Genomic DNA, 18,023 nt, shown 5'->3' with positions numbered 1-18,023 from the left:
TGTGCTTTGAAAATCTACTTTTGCTACAGTGGAAGTAAATGTATTCTGAAGCCAACTTTACCCAATTAAACAAGAAGTGTACATCATTATTTACTTGCGATGATGTGTACATCCTTTTACACCTATAGAAGCCAGGTCTTGGATGTGGTGAGAAATTGTCGCCTTTTTAAATGGTTCCAAACCAAAAAAAGACCTGGGCGGACACAATGATGGTGCTTAGAATGACTGCATGGATGTGTACATATTTATATTTTTAGAAACAGCTCCAACACACTGTTGCATTTGTAGGTAAGCAAAACAGAAACATTGAATGAATAAGAGTGAGAATGAGTTTTAGTGATGTTTTCAGCGCTCTAATTACCACACAGACAGGAGATTAGTATTGAATTTGATGTATTTTTTCCCAGGCGTACATTTTTACTCTTTCTTAAGCTTAGTAAGATTATTTACGTAAATGAATTAGGTTACAATTTTAACTCCCGGTCCGGATTATTTATTAGGCAAATTAATACCTCGGGGCATTTTTTAATCAGGGGCTATTTTAATGGAGATTCTTTTGACCGAAAGCAGAATTGTGTATTTAATGCCATGCAGCGCTCTCAGCGACTGTTGGTCCATAAGCAGAGTAGCGTTATAAAGATCAACTATTTGTATGAAATGATTCATTTGTGCAAGATCACTGTGCGTGGGTCCTGTTTGTGTGACCCTTGTGACAAGTCAACCAGAAGACCTGCATCCTTAAGCTCAGCATGAACGGCAGTGCATCGGGGTAAATGATGCTGTGTCCTTCAAAAGGCCGGCGTGATAATCCAAGATTAGTGTGTTTGTGTGTGTGCACAGAGAAAATGAGAGTGCACATGCGGGCTATTTGTCCCTATGAATATGGGTATAAAGAGAGTTTGCTTGTGTGTGTGTATTCACAGTGTGTATCAGCATTCCGCAAATCTTCAAAAAAATGTATTTGAGAACAAACTCGTGTTTTTAGAATTGACTCATTGCTTACTTGATTTATTGTCTGTATTGACTTGTAGGACATGACTTTATGAAGTAATTGTGTCTGCCTTTGTAGGTGCCTTTGTCTGTAGATGCGTCATACTTGAAGTTGTTATTTTGAAACAAGGCTCAGTAAATAACACCAACAGCTCTTGGTTTTTTGTATTTCTCTCTCTCATATTTTTGCATACATTTCTAAATATATTTGTTCTCTCTTTCTTAGCAGCAGGGTTCATTTCTTATGCAAACATCATCTGTAAACAGAAACTGTCCTGAGTCAGAGAGACTGTGTGTATATTCAACAGGGTATCCGAGCGTGTCCAAGATATGGAAATATCTAATGTGCTGTAACCAATCTTAAAGTAAAAGACTGTTTGGTTGATATTTGGTTTCCTATTTCTTGTCAGAAAATGCTTTATATACCAGGATTATATTTTATTCAATAGTACTTGGATGCCTGCTCTGATTTCAAAACAGCTATTTTGATAATGTTGCCTTTTATTTGATATCTTATACATAATTGATGGTATAATTAATTGTACTATGAAAGTACTTTAAAGTCTTTGAAACCAGGGTTCTGCTTCAAGGGATAAATACTGTAGTTGTTTCAACAACTCTTTTCATTTGAAGAACCCTTGGTGGTAGTACATATTATAAGATGAAAGAACACAGCTATGAGAAAGAAAAAAGGCCAATCCTTGTTGTTTTATTAAAAGCCTCTAAGGACTTGTCAGATATCATATTAATCTTTGCGTCCTCTTCCTTTCAGGTGGGAGGGATGAGCAGGAGGGTCTGGCGGCCGTCAGAAGGATCTGTGAAGAGTACAAAGAGGCCAAAGGTAACATTACAAACACATGCACAAACACACGTGAACATGCAGTTGTGTGCCAGTGTTTGAGGATAAAGGGCAAAGTTGCAGTGGTGTGTCCCTCAGGCTTGTTTGCACAGTTCTTACTAGGCGCACACACATAATTGCACACTTGCAGGTATACACACTCGTACACAGATCTCCCTCGCTGGCTGTCCAATGTAAGCAGTGTTGTTGATGCACCGTGAGGAAGAGGTGGATGGGGGGGGGGGGAAGGCTATGAGACAACGACGAGGGGAGATAAGTCAGGCGAAATGTGAGAGAGGAGGGGGAGAGGCGGACCTTGAAGGAGGCAAAGGGGTGGAGGAGAACATGACAGATGGGCAACTAGAGGAAAATAAGACGGGGCGGGGAGAAAATGGAGGTGCATGGGAGTCAACGGTGATGAGAGGAGACAAACGATAGCATCGAAGAGATTTATTACTCCATTGACTAACACTTACAGTGTTCTCTATAACTCCATGTTGAGAAATTGCTCGGTCTGACCTTCACAGCACCATAAATTCCACCATAGCCTCAGGGCTTATGAGACACATAAGTTATTCTTCACTTTACCAAACAGCCTTGAGTCTTTATCACCTTCCAAGGCTTGTCAGTAGGCAGAGCCTGAGGTGTCAAGTGTTCACACATTCATTACTCAAGGAGAATAAGTACAGATACAGAGTCTTGTAAAAGTGGAAGTACTCCTTCAACTTCTTTTATCCGAGTACAGGCTCTGAAATGTACTCCTAATGTCAAAGTAAAACTTTTTTTTCTCCCATCCATTGAAGTTAAAATCTGAAATGATGTTGGGAGGCCATGTCATACAAAATATATATATTAAAAAAGTAACAAGCCTTTTTTTTTTATCGAAACATTATTACAGATATTTGTTTAAAAAGAATATGAGATCAAAGTAAAAAGTTGTCAGAGGAACCAAATACTCAAGTATTTTGGAAGTACAAATACCAGCTCAAAGTATAATAACATAGTATTTGTACTTTGTTACTTCCCAATTCTCAGCAAGTGTTTACTCAGGGGATGTTCAAAGATTTGTAATAATAGAACATTATTTATGTATATGAATTTTGTTATGCTTTAACATACTTTCATATATCTCCTTTTTTGAAGAGTATACCAATGTTGTCAGACATATTTGTAGGAATGGTGTCTTGAGATTTAGTTCTATAATGGACCTCTTACACAGAGCTGGGAGAGCAGCACACTGCTTTACATAATTGTGTTCTCATGTATTTGTAAACAAGTTCTTTGTTTCATTGACACACATTGTGCTTTGCCGATTCAGAAATCCTAAACAAGTGAAATCCAGACCTCATTATAACAACAGCATTTAATAAGATAAAGATAATCTCATCACATTTTAAGCTTAAATGTACCACTGAAGATTGTCCTCTTATCTATTTAATACTGTATATTGTTTAATTGAAACCATGTCTGTGATGTTAAACTGCACTGAGTAAAACACTGATCATCAGATAATAGCAAACCTGTGGTAACTGTGTTTGTCAGCTCTTCATAAGTGCTCCCCGGTGGAACTGGTTACAGGTCATTGTGAATCATTCACTTGGAAACAAGCGGTGTTTCTGCTGCTTGGCCTTCAGTGGAGAGCCGGCTGGTCGCTGTGTGTGTAAGTGTGTCAGGTACAGATACAGCGGCCATGTAACTGGTGTCATTGAAGTCTATCTCCCTGGACGAGGCCGTGGTGGAATTGATTACTTCTTTTGTAATTGGCAGGCACTGAGGCATAGGGGACAAGAGGGGTGTCTGTAGCCAGATGCTTGTGCACTGAATGTGTTGATGTGTGTGTGTGTGTGTTTCAATGAGACTGTAATGGATTCTCATTAGTATGTCAGGCAGGCGCTTTAAACATCTCCGTCCTGACGCCCTTTGGCATCCTTCCTATTCTTTGCTCATTTGTCTGTTAGGAGAAACAGTAGACAGCTCCTGATAAATATGTCGCCTGCAGAGGTGGGTTTCAAACTAGAGGTCCTTTAAAGGACATCTGGGTGTCACCAATGACAAAAAAATGTATTTCACTAGGAGGCTTCTTGATATACTTTATAGAATATAAAAGATAGTATTAATTGGAGTGACTTTGAACACTAATAAAGGAATGTTTTTATGCCTTTAAGTTGTTTTAATGAGCTTTTATTATACGAAGAATATAACTCTGTATATATAATAATATAAACAGGTTTTTTTTAACTTAAAATAACATTTATTTCAAAGTGTATAAGCATAAGTGTAAGAATAATTGAAATTGCAGCAAAGATCCGAGGGGTTTAGCGTCATGTACTTTTTTTTCATTCTCAATTTAAATGTGCATGGTGTTTTTATATTTATAATGTATTACACATACAGCCTGTGGTAAAAAGGTCCTCAAGCTGGGAAACCCTGAGGACAATCCTGTGGAAATATGCTAATGACTTTAGACTGCATGTGGGCTTCAGTCAATGAGGCTTAAAGCATTTTATTTTAAATCATAAACAGGCTTGCGCACATACTCTCTCACACACACACACACACACACACACACACACACACACACACACACACACACACACACACACACACACACACACACACACACACACACACACACACACACAGGGTATTTCTGTATTTTCGCCAAAGGCAGCGCTATCTGTCCACTAACTTTAGTCACGGTGCACTTGAAAGTAACACTTAGTGCCTCAAACCATGGGCCTACATAACAGTGTAAAGCATGGTAACCTGTGTGTTTGTGTGTCTCGCTTTGGTAACCCAGCTGCTCCCTCCCTACAAAAATCTAAATGTACCTAAGCTCTCTTTAACACCATTTTTAGTCGCCTTTGAACCAATCACTTCTTAGTTAAAAGATAGTAAAAGACTGCCGTTATTAGATCATGTTTGTTTGTTTTTGTGCAAATTTAAACCATGGCAGTGCATTCGTGAAAAGCTGTGGTGTTGCAAATGTTTGGTTTATTTTTAGGTGCGTTTATTTGTATAATTGCTATATTATTTGTCCATGTTACATCCTTACAGTATATCCAGATGTATATGTATTGACTGTATCATCACTTTAACACTACAAGCTGGAGTTGACTGGGGCGCCAGTCAACCTCCTCTCTTCATATCAGCTGAATGAAAAAGTCTTATGAGGAGCTTCCACTGGCACGATGCCCAGATTTAATATTCTTAGATATCACTGTGTTGTTTAGCAGGAAGTTCAAAGTGAAACTATGTATACTCCCTTGACACCTCGTAAGAAATTGTTTCAGAGGGACACAGTCTATTTATCCAGCATCATAGTAAGGTTAGAAGCTCTAGCAAGATGGGATCCAGGGGAATTACAACCAGCGGTGAAAACATGACTTGACAATCATCTTTTGCAGTGGGTTTTTTCAGCGAAAAAATATCAAATTGAAACTAAACACATTTCACAACCTTGTTTTTCCTCTGCAAAATAGCACGTCGTGGTGCTTACAGTCAATTGTAAAGCATGTGTGAGTAATGCAGTAATGTGCCTTTGGAACCGATGCATTGCAATATCAGATTTAGTTATAATCCTCCTTAATCATACTTTATGTCACAATGATGAACGTTAATCCCAGGTTGAAAAAGGGGATTTTATAGTTAGAGTAGTAGGCAGTCCTCCCTCACCATTTATTTTTTTAGGTGAAGAGGGTGCAGAATGAAGGCCAGAAATTAAACTCTTGCACTGTGAGTATGAGATGTGGGCCTTAGCTGTCTTACAATATAATTAGTTCAGGATGAGCTCCCAGGATGAGGGTATTTGTAAAAGTAGAAGTACAGCAGAGCATGTAAAGGTGAGCTTTTACAGAGTCTACTGTATGTGGAAGTCTAGGTGGAAGAACGAACTATTGCACCAAGCTAGAAGAAATGGGATTAACTACTGAAAAACATTTTTCATTTGACCGTCTGAACTGCCATGCATCTTTTCAAATAATTAGTTTGAATAGACTCAACTATGAAACTGTTGAGTAACATATTTTTTTATGAAATCTGAACAAACTTCAGAAGCCCAGTTTAAACAGGCTTTGATTTTTTTTTCAGCACTACAGTGGCTCTGATTGTTCACTGATGTGGCAGGAACCAATTCAAATGTTTGTGTTCAAATTATTTTTTCATTTCATTTAATCGTTTATTTGAACAGGGACAATGCACATTAATGAACACTTAAGACAAATAATGCTTCAAGTGTAAATATGCCGGATTTGAGCTTTGAGCTAATTTCCAATTTCTGTTGTTGTCCCTCACATACAACATATAAGAACACGACATTTATAAAGATAGCAAAAATAAATACATGATATGCAGCAAGAGCAGCATACACAAGTATTTACCACATGGCAGCACAATATAGCAGCAACGACATATAAAGTGCAAGAGAAGATACAAGAGCTACCTAAAGTGCAAGAGGAGATACCCGTGTATTGAAGTGCATTTAGCGGTGATTGCACTGATGTTTGTTTCTCAACCATTCTTTGAGTTGACCTTTGAAGCTATTGAGCGTGGGACAATCCCGTATCTCAGTTGGGAGGCTATTCCAGAATGAGCTTCCTTTAATGGAAAGGACATTTTTTCCAAAAGTGGTCCGTCTGCGGTGGACTTCACAGTCTCCTCTGGTTTCTGACCTAGTGCAGCGTCCAGTGTCTATTTTGTGGATGAATTCCCCTAAGGGAGGCGGGGCCAGTCCATGTAAACATTTATAAAAAATGGTCAAAACTCAAGAAATTGTGTTTCTCAAGGATGGTACAGTGGTGGTATGAATTTGGCTTTCTGTCAAACACCTTGATAGCTCTCTTGTACAGCTGTTCTATGGGTTTCAGGTTTGTGTCCCAAGAAAACGACCAGTTTGTAAAACAGTATTCAATGTGGGATAGAATCATACAGTGGAGGTATGACTTTGCAGCATTGACAGTTAAGAAGGGTCTGATTTGTTTAAAATGTTGCAAGTTGAATTTAATAGTATTGGATACTTTCTTGATATGTTTCTTGAAAGTCAAGTTTGAGTCCATTATGACTCCAAGATACTTGAAGTGGGAGACTAGTTCTAATTCTGCTCCGTTTAAAAATACTTTGGATCCTTCTATTTTGACTGGTCGTTTACTGAACATCATGCATACTGTTTTGTTTTTTTACGTTTAACTGTAAGCAAATGTTGTTCAGCCAGTGTTGAACCTTGTCCAAAGCATTTGAGAGACAAGATGAGATTATTTCAGTCTTTTTCCTTTGTATAAAGTTGACCGCGTCATCGGCATACATTTGCACATTCAACTCAGGACATACGTTAGGCAAGTCATTAATGTACAGAGAAAAGAGTAACGGTCCAAGAATGGAACCTTGTGGAACCCCAACAGGGTTGACAAGGTAGGACGATTTGGCAGCGTTGACCAAAACACACTGTTTTCTGTTCGATAAGTAAGACTCGAGCCAATGTATTGAAACGGCCGAAAAATTGAAATGAGTCAGCTTTGTAAGGAGCACTTGGTGGTCAACAGTGTCAAAAGCCTTCCTGAGATCAAGGAAGACAGCACCTACATATGGGCTCGTGTCCAACATACATTTAACCTTTTCCACAAAGACACAGTTAGCTGTCTCAGTGGAGTGGTGAGCACGAAAACCAAACTGCATTGGGTGGAGTGGAGCGAAACCTTTATCTAAATGTTTGGTGATTAATTGGAAATCATTGCCTTATCCCCAGATAAAAAAATCGGTGTCACCGTGGCCACCTTCCAGGACGATGGAACTTCCCTCGTGCTGATAGATGGATTCACTAGCATAGTAATTGGTTTTATTATAAAGTTGGTGTCGAAATCATCTGCATCCCTAGCCTTAGAACCTCTTAACCCTAAGATTATATTTTTTACCTCAGCCTCTGTGATTTCCTCCAGGTCAAAAACTGGATGTGTATCCACAGTCGGGCTAGGTGAGACCTCAGATGGCGGGAAGAGCTTTGTAATGTCCAAAGCACTATTTAAGAAATACTCATTGAGCGAGCTGGCCAACACTGCAGGGTCTTTTATCAGGGCATCATTGATTTTTAATTCTAGAACATTATTTTCCTGTTTGGTATGTTTACCTAATAGTTTATTTAGGATTTGCCAAACTTTTTTACCGTTACCTTTCGCACCTTCAATTATATTGATGAATAAGTTTGCTTTGGCCTGTCTTATTGTTTGTGTTACCTTGTTACGAGCATGAGTGAATTTCTGTCTATCAGTGGATAGTCCGGATTTCAAGCTCTGCTTTAATAGTTGTTCTCTAGATTTCATTAGATTCCTGCATTGTAGATTCAGCCAGGGAAGATGACGTTCCTTCCTGTCCCTAAGGCACCCTCTCCTTGAGAAGGAAGACATTGCATCGTTAATTTTAGATATAAACAGATTACTGTTTTCACCAATATCTTCAGAGGACGGAGTGTCCCCCCAATCAATCATTTTCACTGCATCCATAAAACGTTGTTGCAGGTTTTTGGGGATGAAGCGAGAACCGAAGGCAGGGGTTTTAGCTGTGGCCATGAACCTTTTTTTTGTGAGTTTCCTGGTAAAAAGAATAAGATTATGGTCAGAAAGACCAGTCAGGAAGTTGTAGGTTTTAACTATTCTGTCAGCTTTGTTTGTAAATAATACATCTATAATAGTCTTGGAGGTTTTGGTTATTCTAGTCGGTTGATCCATTAGTTGTATTAAAGGTGGGGTAGGTAAGTTTGAGAAACCGGCTCGAGATACACTTTTTGTTATATTCCATGGAATGCTCTTAACATCCCGATAGCAATAAATATCTTAAGTGCTTTGACAAAAAATCCATAAAAAAATGTCATCTGTGGAAGCCGTAGTACTGTAAAAAGTACGACCAATCATTTTAGCCGGCCCGGCTAAAATAACTGGATGGCCTACCTGCCTGTCAGCCTTCCATCTGTGCAGAAACTTATCTCGTGCCCTCATTGGTCATGTGCGCGTTCGTGTGTGTTGGAGGCGGGGCTCTATAAGGAAGTGGCAGATTTGTTCCGGCTGTGTATTTTTTAATTCTAGCGCACTCGAGCTGGTTTCTCAAACTTACCTACCCCACCTTTAAGTTGTGATTATCCGTGATCCGTTTTAAGCTCTTTCTATTTTGTTTGTCATTCCAGTTGATGTTAAAGTCTCCTAGAATAATTAGCTCTTTGTTGGAGTCACAGGAATTCAGCGTGAGTTTTACCTGATCATAGAAATCCACCTTAGCGGCGGCGGGTGGTCGATATAGGCAAATCATGGTGAGGGACATTTCCTCAGATAGTTTGATTTCCACACCAACACAATCAAATTCAATATTAGGGAGTGCAATCTCCCTACAAGTTAAGGTATTCCTCACATAAAGCAACACACCCCCTCCTTTTCCCTTCAGTCTGTCCTTCCTAAACACATTATATCCTGACATAGATACAAGAGTGGATGGTGACGACTGTTTTAGCCAAGATTCCGATATTCCCAAACAATCAATATTGGACTCAAGGAGGAGATGTTCTAGCTGTTCATGTTTATTGCAGATGCTGCGGAAATGTAAATGTCCACTGAATAGTCCCTTCGGCTTGCACCGAGGATCCCACACTATTTTGGCTTGATTCACTGTTTGAAACTTTTTTGTGCAACGGTGTTTTTAAAATACTGGATTTCTAGGTTTTACCTCGGTGCCGTTGTAGACAGTAGAACAGTCAAAGCTAGCTGATGGTTTATGGATCTCTGCCGCTAGGCTGCTAGCCATCGGCGCGGACCCGCAGTCCTTCGATGGTGTGGATGTTGGTCCAGCTGCTAGGCCAGCAGCCACCGGCGCGAGCCCACAGAGATCCTCCGGCACTTCTTTTGAATAGTTGTTCACAAGCTCTAAGGCGGAGTTAGACATCACTACTCTCCCATGAAACCATCCTTTGACTTCTGCCCCCCTCAAGACCTCTGCATTCATAAATGTAAATAATTAGAAATGGTAACCAGTGGTTCTATCACTGCATGAGTGTGTCTCTAAAGGTAGTTCCTGTCGTTCAATTTAACATAATTCCCCTGTTATAAAAACACAAACAAATCAGAGGTCGAGTGAAGAAGCTGAGCTCTATAGAAGATCACGGTGTCGTAAATGAGGGCTCGTGGCAGCAAGCCTCCACCGGATCGATGGCATTTCACCCCCAGTGAGCTTTGTAGATATGACTGGCCTGTCTGAAAGGGCCGGGTCCCAACAGTACAGGAGGGGACTGACAGGCAGGGCACACTTATACACACACACACACACACACACACACATGCACTTTTTCTTGCAGACATATGTTAGCCAAATGCACACACACTCACTGAGGCATACTTCTGTTTAAGTTTATTCAAACGGATACAATTGCTTTCTCTGATACTGTTGTTCTTTTATTTTCCTTTCTCTCTCACACACACACACACACACACACACACACACACACACACACACACACACACACACACACACACACACACACACACACACACACACACCCCCACACTTTCAGGGGGAGGTGAGTGGCGTGGCGTGGAGATAAGGCTGCTATCAGACCTTCATCAGGAATGGATGCACTCTCATCCGTCAGGGCGGCTTTTTCCTATATGTGCTCCATCAACGCTCTTTCCTCCGTCCTCTTCCTGTCTTTGTCCATTATGTTTGACCCTTTACAGGATGAACGAATTTATAGGGAGGGACAATGTATACTTTTCCTGATGATTGAAATACATGGTCTTCTTTCTGTGTAATGGCAGTGTGCTATAGTTTTAGTTCCTCGGTTTCCATATTTTTCTATTCATTTTAAAATAATGTATCAAATATTCAAAAAGTCCTTCATAAACCAAGAGGAAACAAGTATATTTACATATTTGTATGGCGTTCATTCAGATTTTCCATGCATTTTGAGTGTTTGGGCAGGATTTAAGCAATTACTGTTTGAAAAAAGTGAACGATCCTGAAGCTTCTTGCATATTGAGGCATACATGTCACATAGATATAGAACATTACTCCTTTCATCCAGAGTCAATTAAAAAGTAAAACAGGGACGAATTGAAACACCTCACTCAATAGCAATCTTGAACTATTGAAAAGGAAACCTTATTTTCAAAACATGTTATTTGTACTCTTGATGTCGACGCACTGCACTTATATCACTTTTATTTCGATGAGAGATGTTGGGGTTCGCTGCAAACCGATGCCAATTTCCCATTCAAAGTTTCAAAAAGGACAAGCAGTATTTTAACAATCCAATCATTTGTTTTTCTAGCGAATATCTGGGAAATGAAATGAAAGGCTGTAATTTGCACACAGAGGACGTGGAGTGGCAATTTAAAGCCTTTCTTGATGAGATGAGATTTCAATTTGCTTTTTAAGATTAGGAGTGACTGTGCAGTCCTGTGGAATTGGGAAGGTCATTCCACCATCAGAGAGCCTGCAGGGGAAAGACAGATGAACATCTTCACCGTTATTTATTGCAGCAGTAAATAAAGGAGGACTAAAAATAAGTAGTATACAAAGCTCCAGAGCTGTACAGAAAGTAAAGAGTAAACACTGAATCAGAAATGTTGGAATTGAATCTTCAAAACACTGCAATCAACTGAGAGAAGATTTAGATTAAGTTTGATTTTCTTTACTTTCTCTGACATTGACATTAAAACCATTACATGACTGACATGAGCGACAAACAACATTTACAGCAATCCCTTATCATTTATTGGCTAATTAAAGGGGTCATTTCATTGCTGTCATATGGCTCTGCAGGTAATAAAATACCTTGCCTCTTTTTATCGTGCCAAGTAGAGGTCCTCACAAAAAGTATTTGTCAAACTTTTTTAAGTATACTCAGCCTTTACAAAGTCATTTCTCTGCACACAGCATACACTTACACTTAAGCACACTAAATCACTTTCACACTTTGATGATAGCAGCTCCTGCGCCTCGCCGTCTTTACCTGTGTCTTATCATACATTAGACCTGATGGAACGGTGTGTTAAGCTTTGATGGAGCTCAGGAGGAAGTATTAGGTTTGAAATAATGTGCTGTAGCAACAGAAGCGTAGCGCTGCCAGTATTGTACTTTAAGAACCCACCGAGCCTGCTGTAGTAGATGATTAATACACTCTTTGATGTCTTACATCCAAAACTGCTTGAAGAAATAATCCGTTCACAATGGCTCTCATGTGTGTCCCTCTGTGTGTGTATGTGTGTCCAACCCAGTGGAGTTCACCAAACTGGACCTAGCGTCTTTGCAGTCTGTCCGTCAATTTGTCCAGAGCTTCAAGGAGCGGGACCTGCCGCTAAACATCCTGCTCAATAATGGTGAGTGATGGAGATGTCATTTTCTTTTCCGTGTCGGCTGCATGCTGCATATGCAGTAGTTCATCTAGTATTCATGAGGAAAGTAAAAAATCCTCTCACAGCGGTGGAATTAAGATGTTTTTTTGCCAGTATTTTGCGGGTTGGCTCATCAATCAGAGCAACCCTTTTATGTCTGATATTTGCCCACAGCCCTCTCATATGAGCTCAATGTCATTGATAACACCTACCATAACTTCCTCTGTGTTAGCAACTGCACGTCATTTATTAGAGACTACTACTGTGCTCTAAAAGCTTGTGTGTGTGTGTGTGTGTGTGTGTTTGTGTGTGTAGCGGGGGTCATGCTGCTTCCCGAAGGCCGTACTGAGGATGGATTTGAGCAGCACTTTGGCGTGAACTACCTAGGCCACTTCCTGTTGACCTGGCTGCTCCTGGATACACTGAAGGATTCTGGGAAATGTGGTTACTTCTCACGAGTGGTCAATGTCTCCTCCTCTGCCCACCGCATTGGCGAGATTAGACTAAATGATTTAAATAGCTGGTAAGCTCACAAACACACTTGCCCACATTTTAGCAATCACAACTTTATTAAATGATATAATACAAAGCTTGGCATTCACAAAAAGGTGATTTTTAAAGAACATTTAAACAATGTGTAAAAAGAAATTCCAGTTTATTTAAACTGAAATCATATTTTCGTACTTTTTGATAAGACCTGGAAGCTTGGCAACATCTGTCAGATGATCACACAAGATGTGCTATACCGGAATTAACCCATACTGCACTTATAAAAAGCCTTGTAAAAAACCTCCAGTCTTGTCTCAGATGTGTTTTAGTGGGACAAACAGGGCATATTATATCAATATAATATTTAAAGAATAATTAACAGATGCTACAATTATTTCAATGACACCAAAGGTTTTTAAAATGACATCCTTCTTGATTATCTGAGCTGTTAATACCCTAACAGGCACAACTACACAAACAGCAGGGGAACTAAACTGAAGTGTGGTGATAATTTCCACTCCTGTCGATGGCACATTTGAACACTTTTGCACCTGCAACAGCTGTTGCTGTTACCTTTTATTGCGAGACGTGCTGAAATTTGGATTAAAACGTGTAGATCTTCTGACACCGCTGCACTGCAGTCCAAATTTCTGTTTTCAGATTCTTTGCAACAATGACCTTGTGCGTTCCTACATTTAGCTTTTGAGCCTGAGGACTCAGAGTTCTTTATACGTTTCCACTGAGAACCACAGTTTACTAGCATTGTATACTTGTTATATTAAAACTGAGGCACTTTTAATGGTACAGTCTGATCGTGTTTTTTGTTTCCTATCTTTTAGCCAGAGTTATTCAGCCCATGCTGCTTATTGTCACAGTAAGCTGGCCCAGCTGTGGTTTAGTTCCCACCTCCACCAGGAGCTGCAGTGCGGAGGTTTCCCACTGAGTTCCTGTGCTGTGGATCCTGGCATGGTGGACACTGCTCTCTATCGCCACCTGTGGACACCCCTCTGCCTGGCACAGAGCACTATTGCTCGCCTGCTTTTCAGGGTAAAACACTGTCCGTATACTCATCTGCTATTCACACATGGGATTTATGTCATTCTACATTTATCAATATCTTTTTTATCCCAGTAAGTTTACTCTCCCACAGTACACTGGGTATTTTTCTACTTCACCTCTGAGTGATGTCTCTCCCAACCCCAAATACTTTGTCTCTAACTCTTGACTAAGATTCAGTTACTTACTGTAAATGGTTGCTTTAAAATGTATTATGTAAGTGTGTTCAGTCACAATCTGAGAAACATTTGCAAGTTATTTCTTCTGCTGGTGGTAAACGGCACTTCAATATCTTTGCAGTTTTAAAACAAAAATCAAGAGCTTGTAGCCAGAAGCGTTTAAGTTGTCCTTTTTAAAACTGACTGCTCATTCCTCCCTTTATCTTTCAAGTCAAATAACTTAGATCTCTTTACCAAAAGTGTGAAGTGTGAAACTGCGTCACAGTTTAAGTTTGTTCAAGGTGTACCACAGTGACCCAAAACAACAAACTCGGTGCAGACGTTCTTCAGGATGAAACACAGACGCTCATGCATGCGCACATGCATACACACACAGCCTTTCAAAATCACTGAACATGGAAGTGCTAATAAAAACCAAGCCAGGCTGTTCACTGTGTTATATTTTAAAACATTTCTTGCATAGCTTAAAGCGCTGGCCGCAGGATGCCGTTAATGTCCCTGGGATTTAATGAAAGGAGACGCGTGTGCGTGGTCGAGCCAAAAATGGCAATTGTCACAGGCATTTGCCTCCGAGAACAACCTCTGGGTTGGTTCTGCCCCACATACGCAAACACATTAATCAAACAAACTCATGCATGTAATCATTACTCCGCACACAAACACATAAACACACAAACTGTGATTTGCTCCTGTTACGACACCTTTTAATCCAGAGCCGTTACATTTAGGTACATGCAGAGCCAAAGGCTAGAAGATAGATAGGAAGAGGAATACAAAGACAGAAAATAACCCGCAAAGCTCTCATGTATTGTGATGCTCTTAGAAAGTCGATGAAACCAGCAGCACCTATTGGCAGCGAGTCAGTCATTATTCGGAGGAAGAAGTCATTCTAATCAGTAAAGATAGCTAGGAAAATGCAGTATCCTTGGCAAGTAAAGCAGTAAAGTCAGATACAATAGATGACCAAGTACACTGAAACCTTATTCCTTTTTTTTAATAAAGACCAGGAACAGACAATAGACAGTCACAGGGTGGTTGAGGCAGAGAGGGGTGTCAAGGTGGGGACCCCTCTGTCACCATTAGAGCCTTAATGTCTGTGAAATCGATATTACATCCTCAAGAGTTTCAGCTACTTGTTCCATTGATATCAAATCCAAATCATTTGAACAAGTTAGAGACACAGCTGCCCGCCAACATTTTGATTAACGGTTGACAGGCTCTACCTCCTGAGCCAGAGCTTAACCGGCCTCAGAAGTTGGCATCTTGTCAGATATACTTTTTGATCAGTTCATTAAATTCAATTATATTGCCATCAGAAACCAATTGACACCATTTATTTTTCTGCTGCTAAACCCTATTAAAAATCAATTTCAGCTATGAATAGAGGGTTCTCCCATTCGACATGAAGGCAGGGATGAGTTAGTAATAGACAGTTGCTATGTCCGCTTAAAGCCTTTAAAACATGGATGCTGAATTGATGCTGCTGTTGACACTATAGTATAAATCAATGTATCTTCATGAATTAATTAGGAAACCACGCTCAATACTTATTTCAAACACTTTAAACTTGAAACATTTACATAAAATGATAAGAACAATTACACATAAACTGGTCTATGAAGACATGTATAAAAAGTAATAGCCCTGTAAGCGAAACCAGACGTATGTTTTAATCAAGAAAAAAACTCCATCTACACAATAACTAGGACAGTGAGTTTTGCAACAATCAGACATAATCAGCAATGAAATGAGTGGCTTGTTGCTATGGAAATACATGTTTTTTTTACACAAAGAAACGTTCCTTTTCCACGCTTAAAGCTCTCTAAGTGAACAGAGAGCAACATGAATAATGAAGAACAAGTTGTGTTTGCCTGTATCGTTAATTGTGCTGAAACATAAAGCCTAGCAAGCAAAATAATAATTCATTTAAAAGAACATTTAATATGTATGTTTTTGAAATACTGTGGAGTACTACAGCACACAGAGACAAACACACAGAGACAAACACACACACACACACACACACACACACACACACACACACACACACACATTGGTTTACACACAAAGTATTCTTGTTTACTGTTGATGCTTGCAGGAAGTGATCCCATCTCTGCTCTGAAACCTGCTCCTGGTCTCACAGCTGACACTGAGATCATTGTTAAAGTGCATCAACATGAATACTCACACAAACACATGCCGACACACACACACACACACACACACACACACACACACACACACACACACACACACACACACACACACACACACCCTGAGTCTCCTTTACACTGACGCTAACATCCAGTGACATCAGCCCTCCTCTGGCATTCACACACAGACTTAGACACGATATTTGTTTTTTGCAGTTATGAATTGATGTTGAACTTGTCATTCTGAAGTCCCTCTTATTCCTTTTGAAGTTTATGCTTTTGGATTTGGATTTTATAATTAAAAAGACATTCATGTGTTTGTTTTCCTCAGACTCCCGCAGAAGGCGCCACCACTGTGCTGTTTGCCGCCCTTTCACCGGCCCTGGAGGGGGGGGAATGTGGAGGAGGCTACTGGGTCAATGGACACAGGGAGATGACAACACCCCCGTCCTTTGACCCCCAGCTGCAGCTAAGCCTATGGGAAACCAGCGTCCAGTTGCTGGGCCTGCAGTAGCAGTGGACAAAAGGACTAACTGGACGAAACCTGAAAGAAAACATCAGATTGGCTTTAAGACACTCGGGCAAACTTGCCACCTTCTCCCTATTTCTCAGTGTTTCCATCCGCACCTCACATCAAGGTGTTCGTAGCGATTTATGTTGACAATCTGACAATCCACCGCTGGACTGTGATTGTTTATTAGGGGAGGAAAATATGTCTTTTTTGATTTAGACGAGCCAAAGAAGGGCTACAGGGAATGAAAGACGTTTTGAGGAGAATAAGAATAGGATTATATCATTATAGGATTCACAGATACTGGGCAGCTGCTCAGATTGGCCTTTAGTGAAGTTTATTTCCTGATCGTAAATAGAAAAAACCTGATGTCAGGCCGGAGAAATAATTCAATAGTATCATGTTCAAAAACATACAATGACAGCTGCCTCACTCTGCCTTAATGTCTGGCTTTCAGTAAAGATCTTCATTGTCCCTCAGTGAACTAAATACTGTTTCACAGGCTTCTAAAAACCGAACAAATAAACATCTTAGCAAACATTAAGATGCATTTCGGGCATACAAATTATTCAATTGAAAAGCTGAATTTTCCCATTTGTGTACTGGCTCCACACATTCATGCACCACGACAATGAACTGAAATCTGAACCCGCCTTGTGCTGGCAGAGGAACGTGATGTCATTAGTTTGCATTCACACATCGCAATGAACATCTCACCATCATTTGGTTTGACTGGGAGCCCTTTGTGTTTGGTTCATTCGCTGCTTTTACAAGTTAATGCTGAATCATCATGCTAACTGCTGGTAAGTGTATTGTAAGCTGTGTTTTTGGTGAAATCTGCTTTCCTCATGAAGATGCTGGGAAAACATGATCATGATAACCCATCGAAAGACATTCCCACTTACTGATCAGGGGATTTAGGAAGACAAAAGAAAGAGATTGGATGTAAAAGTAGGACTACATTTGGAATAATTTCCTGGTGTTGACATTGAATTGATGCAAGGATTTCCAGCATGGTTTGTTTTTTCCCGCACAGAAACCAAACCGTAATGATGGGGACCAAACCGCACTTCACTCTGTCCCCATTTTCCTTTTGTGCTCTGTGTTAATCGCTTTTACTGTGTGTGTGTGTGTGTGTGTGTGTGTGTGTGTGTGTGTGTGTGTGTGTGTGTGTGTGTGTGTGTGTGTGTGTGTGTGTGTGTGTGTGTGTGTGTGTGTGTGTGTGTGTGTGTGTGTGTGTGTGTGTGTGTGTGTGTGTGTGTGTGTGTGTGTGTGTGTGTTCACATGAGTTAGGACTTAACTCCTGCTCTAGACTCAGTTCATGTTGATGGATAGCACAACAATGGCCATTCCTGGAGGAACTGCGACGGGAAGTAGAGAGGGAGGGAAAGCACTTTTTTTTCCTCCAGTATTCAAGCTATGATTGGTTCCTCATTGCTGCCA

At 40.2% G+C, this 18,023-nt stretch overlaps 1 protein-coding gene across 3 annotated transcripts in view; it reads left to right on the top strand.

The window, feature by feature from the left end:
- The window catches only part of LOC117485873 (dehydrogenase/reductase SDR family member on chromosome X-like), a 38,888-nt gene extending 21,153 nt beyond the window's left edge, over positions 1 to 17,735 (top strand). For all 3 annotated transcript variants that reach the window (XM_034134575.1, XM_034134576.1, XM_034134574.1), the window contains 5 exons: positions 1,763 to 1,831; positions 12,076 to 12,177; positions 12,508 to 12,715; positions 13,521 to 13,728; positions 16,401 to 17,735. In XM_034134575.1, coding sequence (XP_033990466.1) covers positions 1,763 to 1,831; positions 12,076 to 12,177; positions 12,508 to 12,715; positions 13,521 to 13,728; positions 16,401 to 16,583 — 770 coding nt within the window. In that variant the 3' untranslated portion in view covers positions 16,584 to 17,735. The remainder of the gene's footprint in view (positions 1 to 1,762; positions 1,832 to 12,075; positions 12,178 to 12,507; positions 12,716 to 13,520; positions 13,729 to 16,400) is intronic.
- The last annotated feature ends 288 nt before the right edge of the window (positions 17,736 to 18,023 follow it).

The sequence above is a fragment of the Trematomus bernacchii genome, unplaced genomic scaffold (assembly GCF_902827165.1).
Source record: "Trematomus bernacchii unplaced genomic scaffold, fTreBer1.1, whole genome shotgun sequence".
Taxonomy (NCBI): Eukaryota; Metazoa; Chordata; class Actinopteri; order Perciformes; family Nototheniidae; genus Trematomus; species Trematomus bernacchii.
The sequence above is the reverse complement of the archived record's forward strand: the minus strand, read 5'-3'. Positions and strand labels throughout refer to the sequence as shown.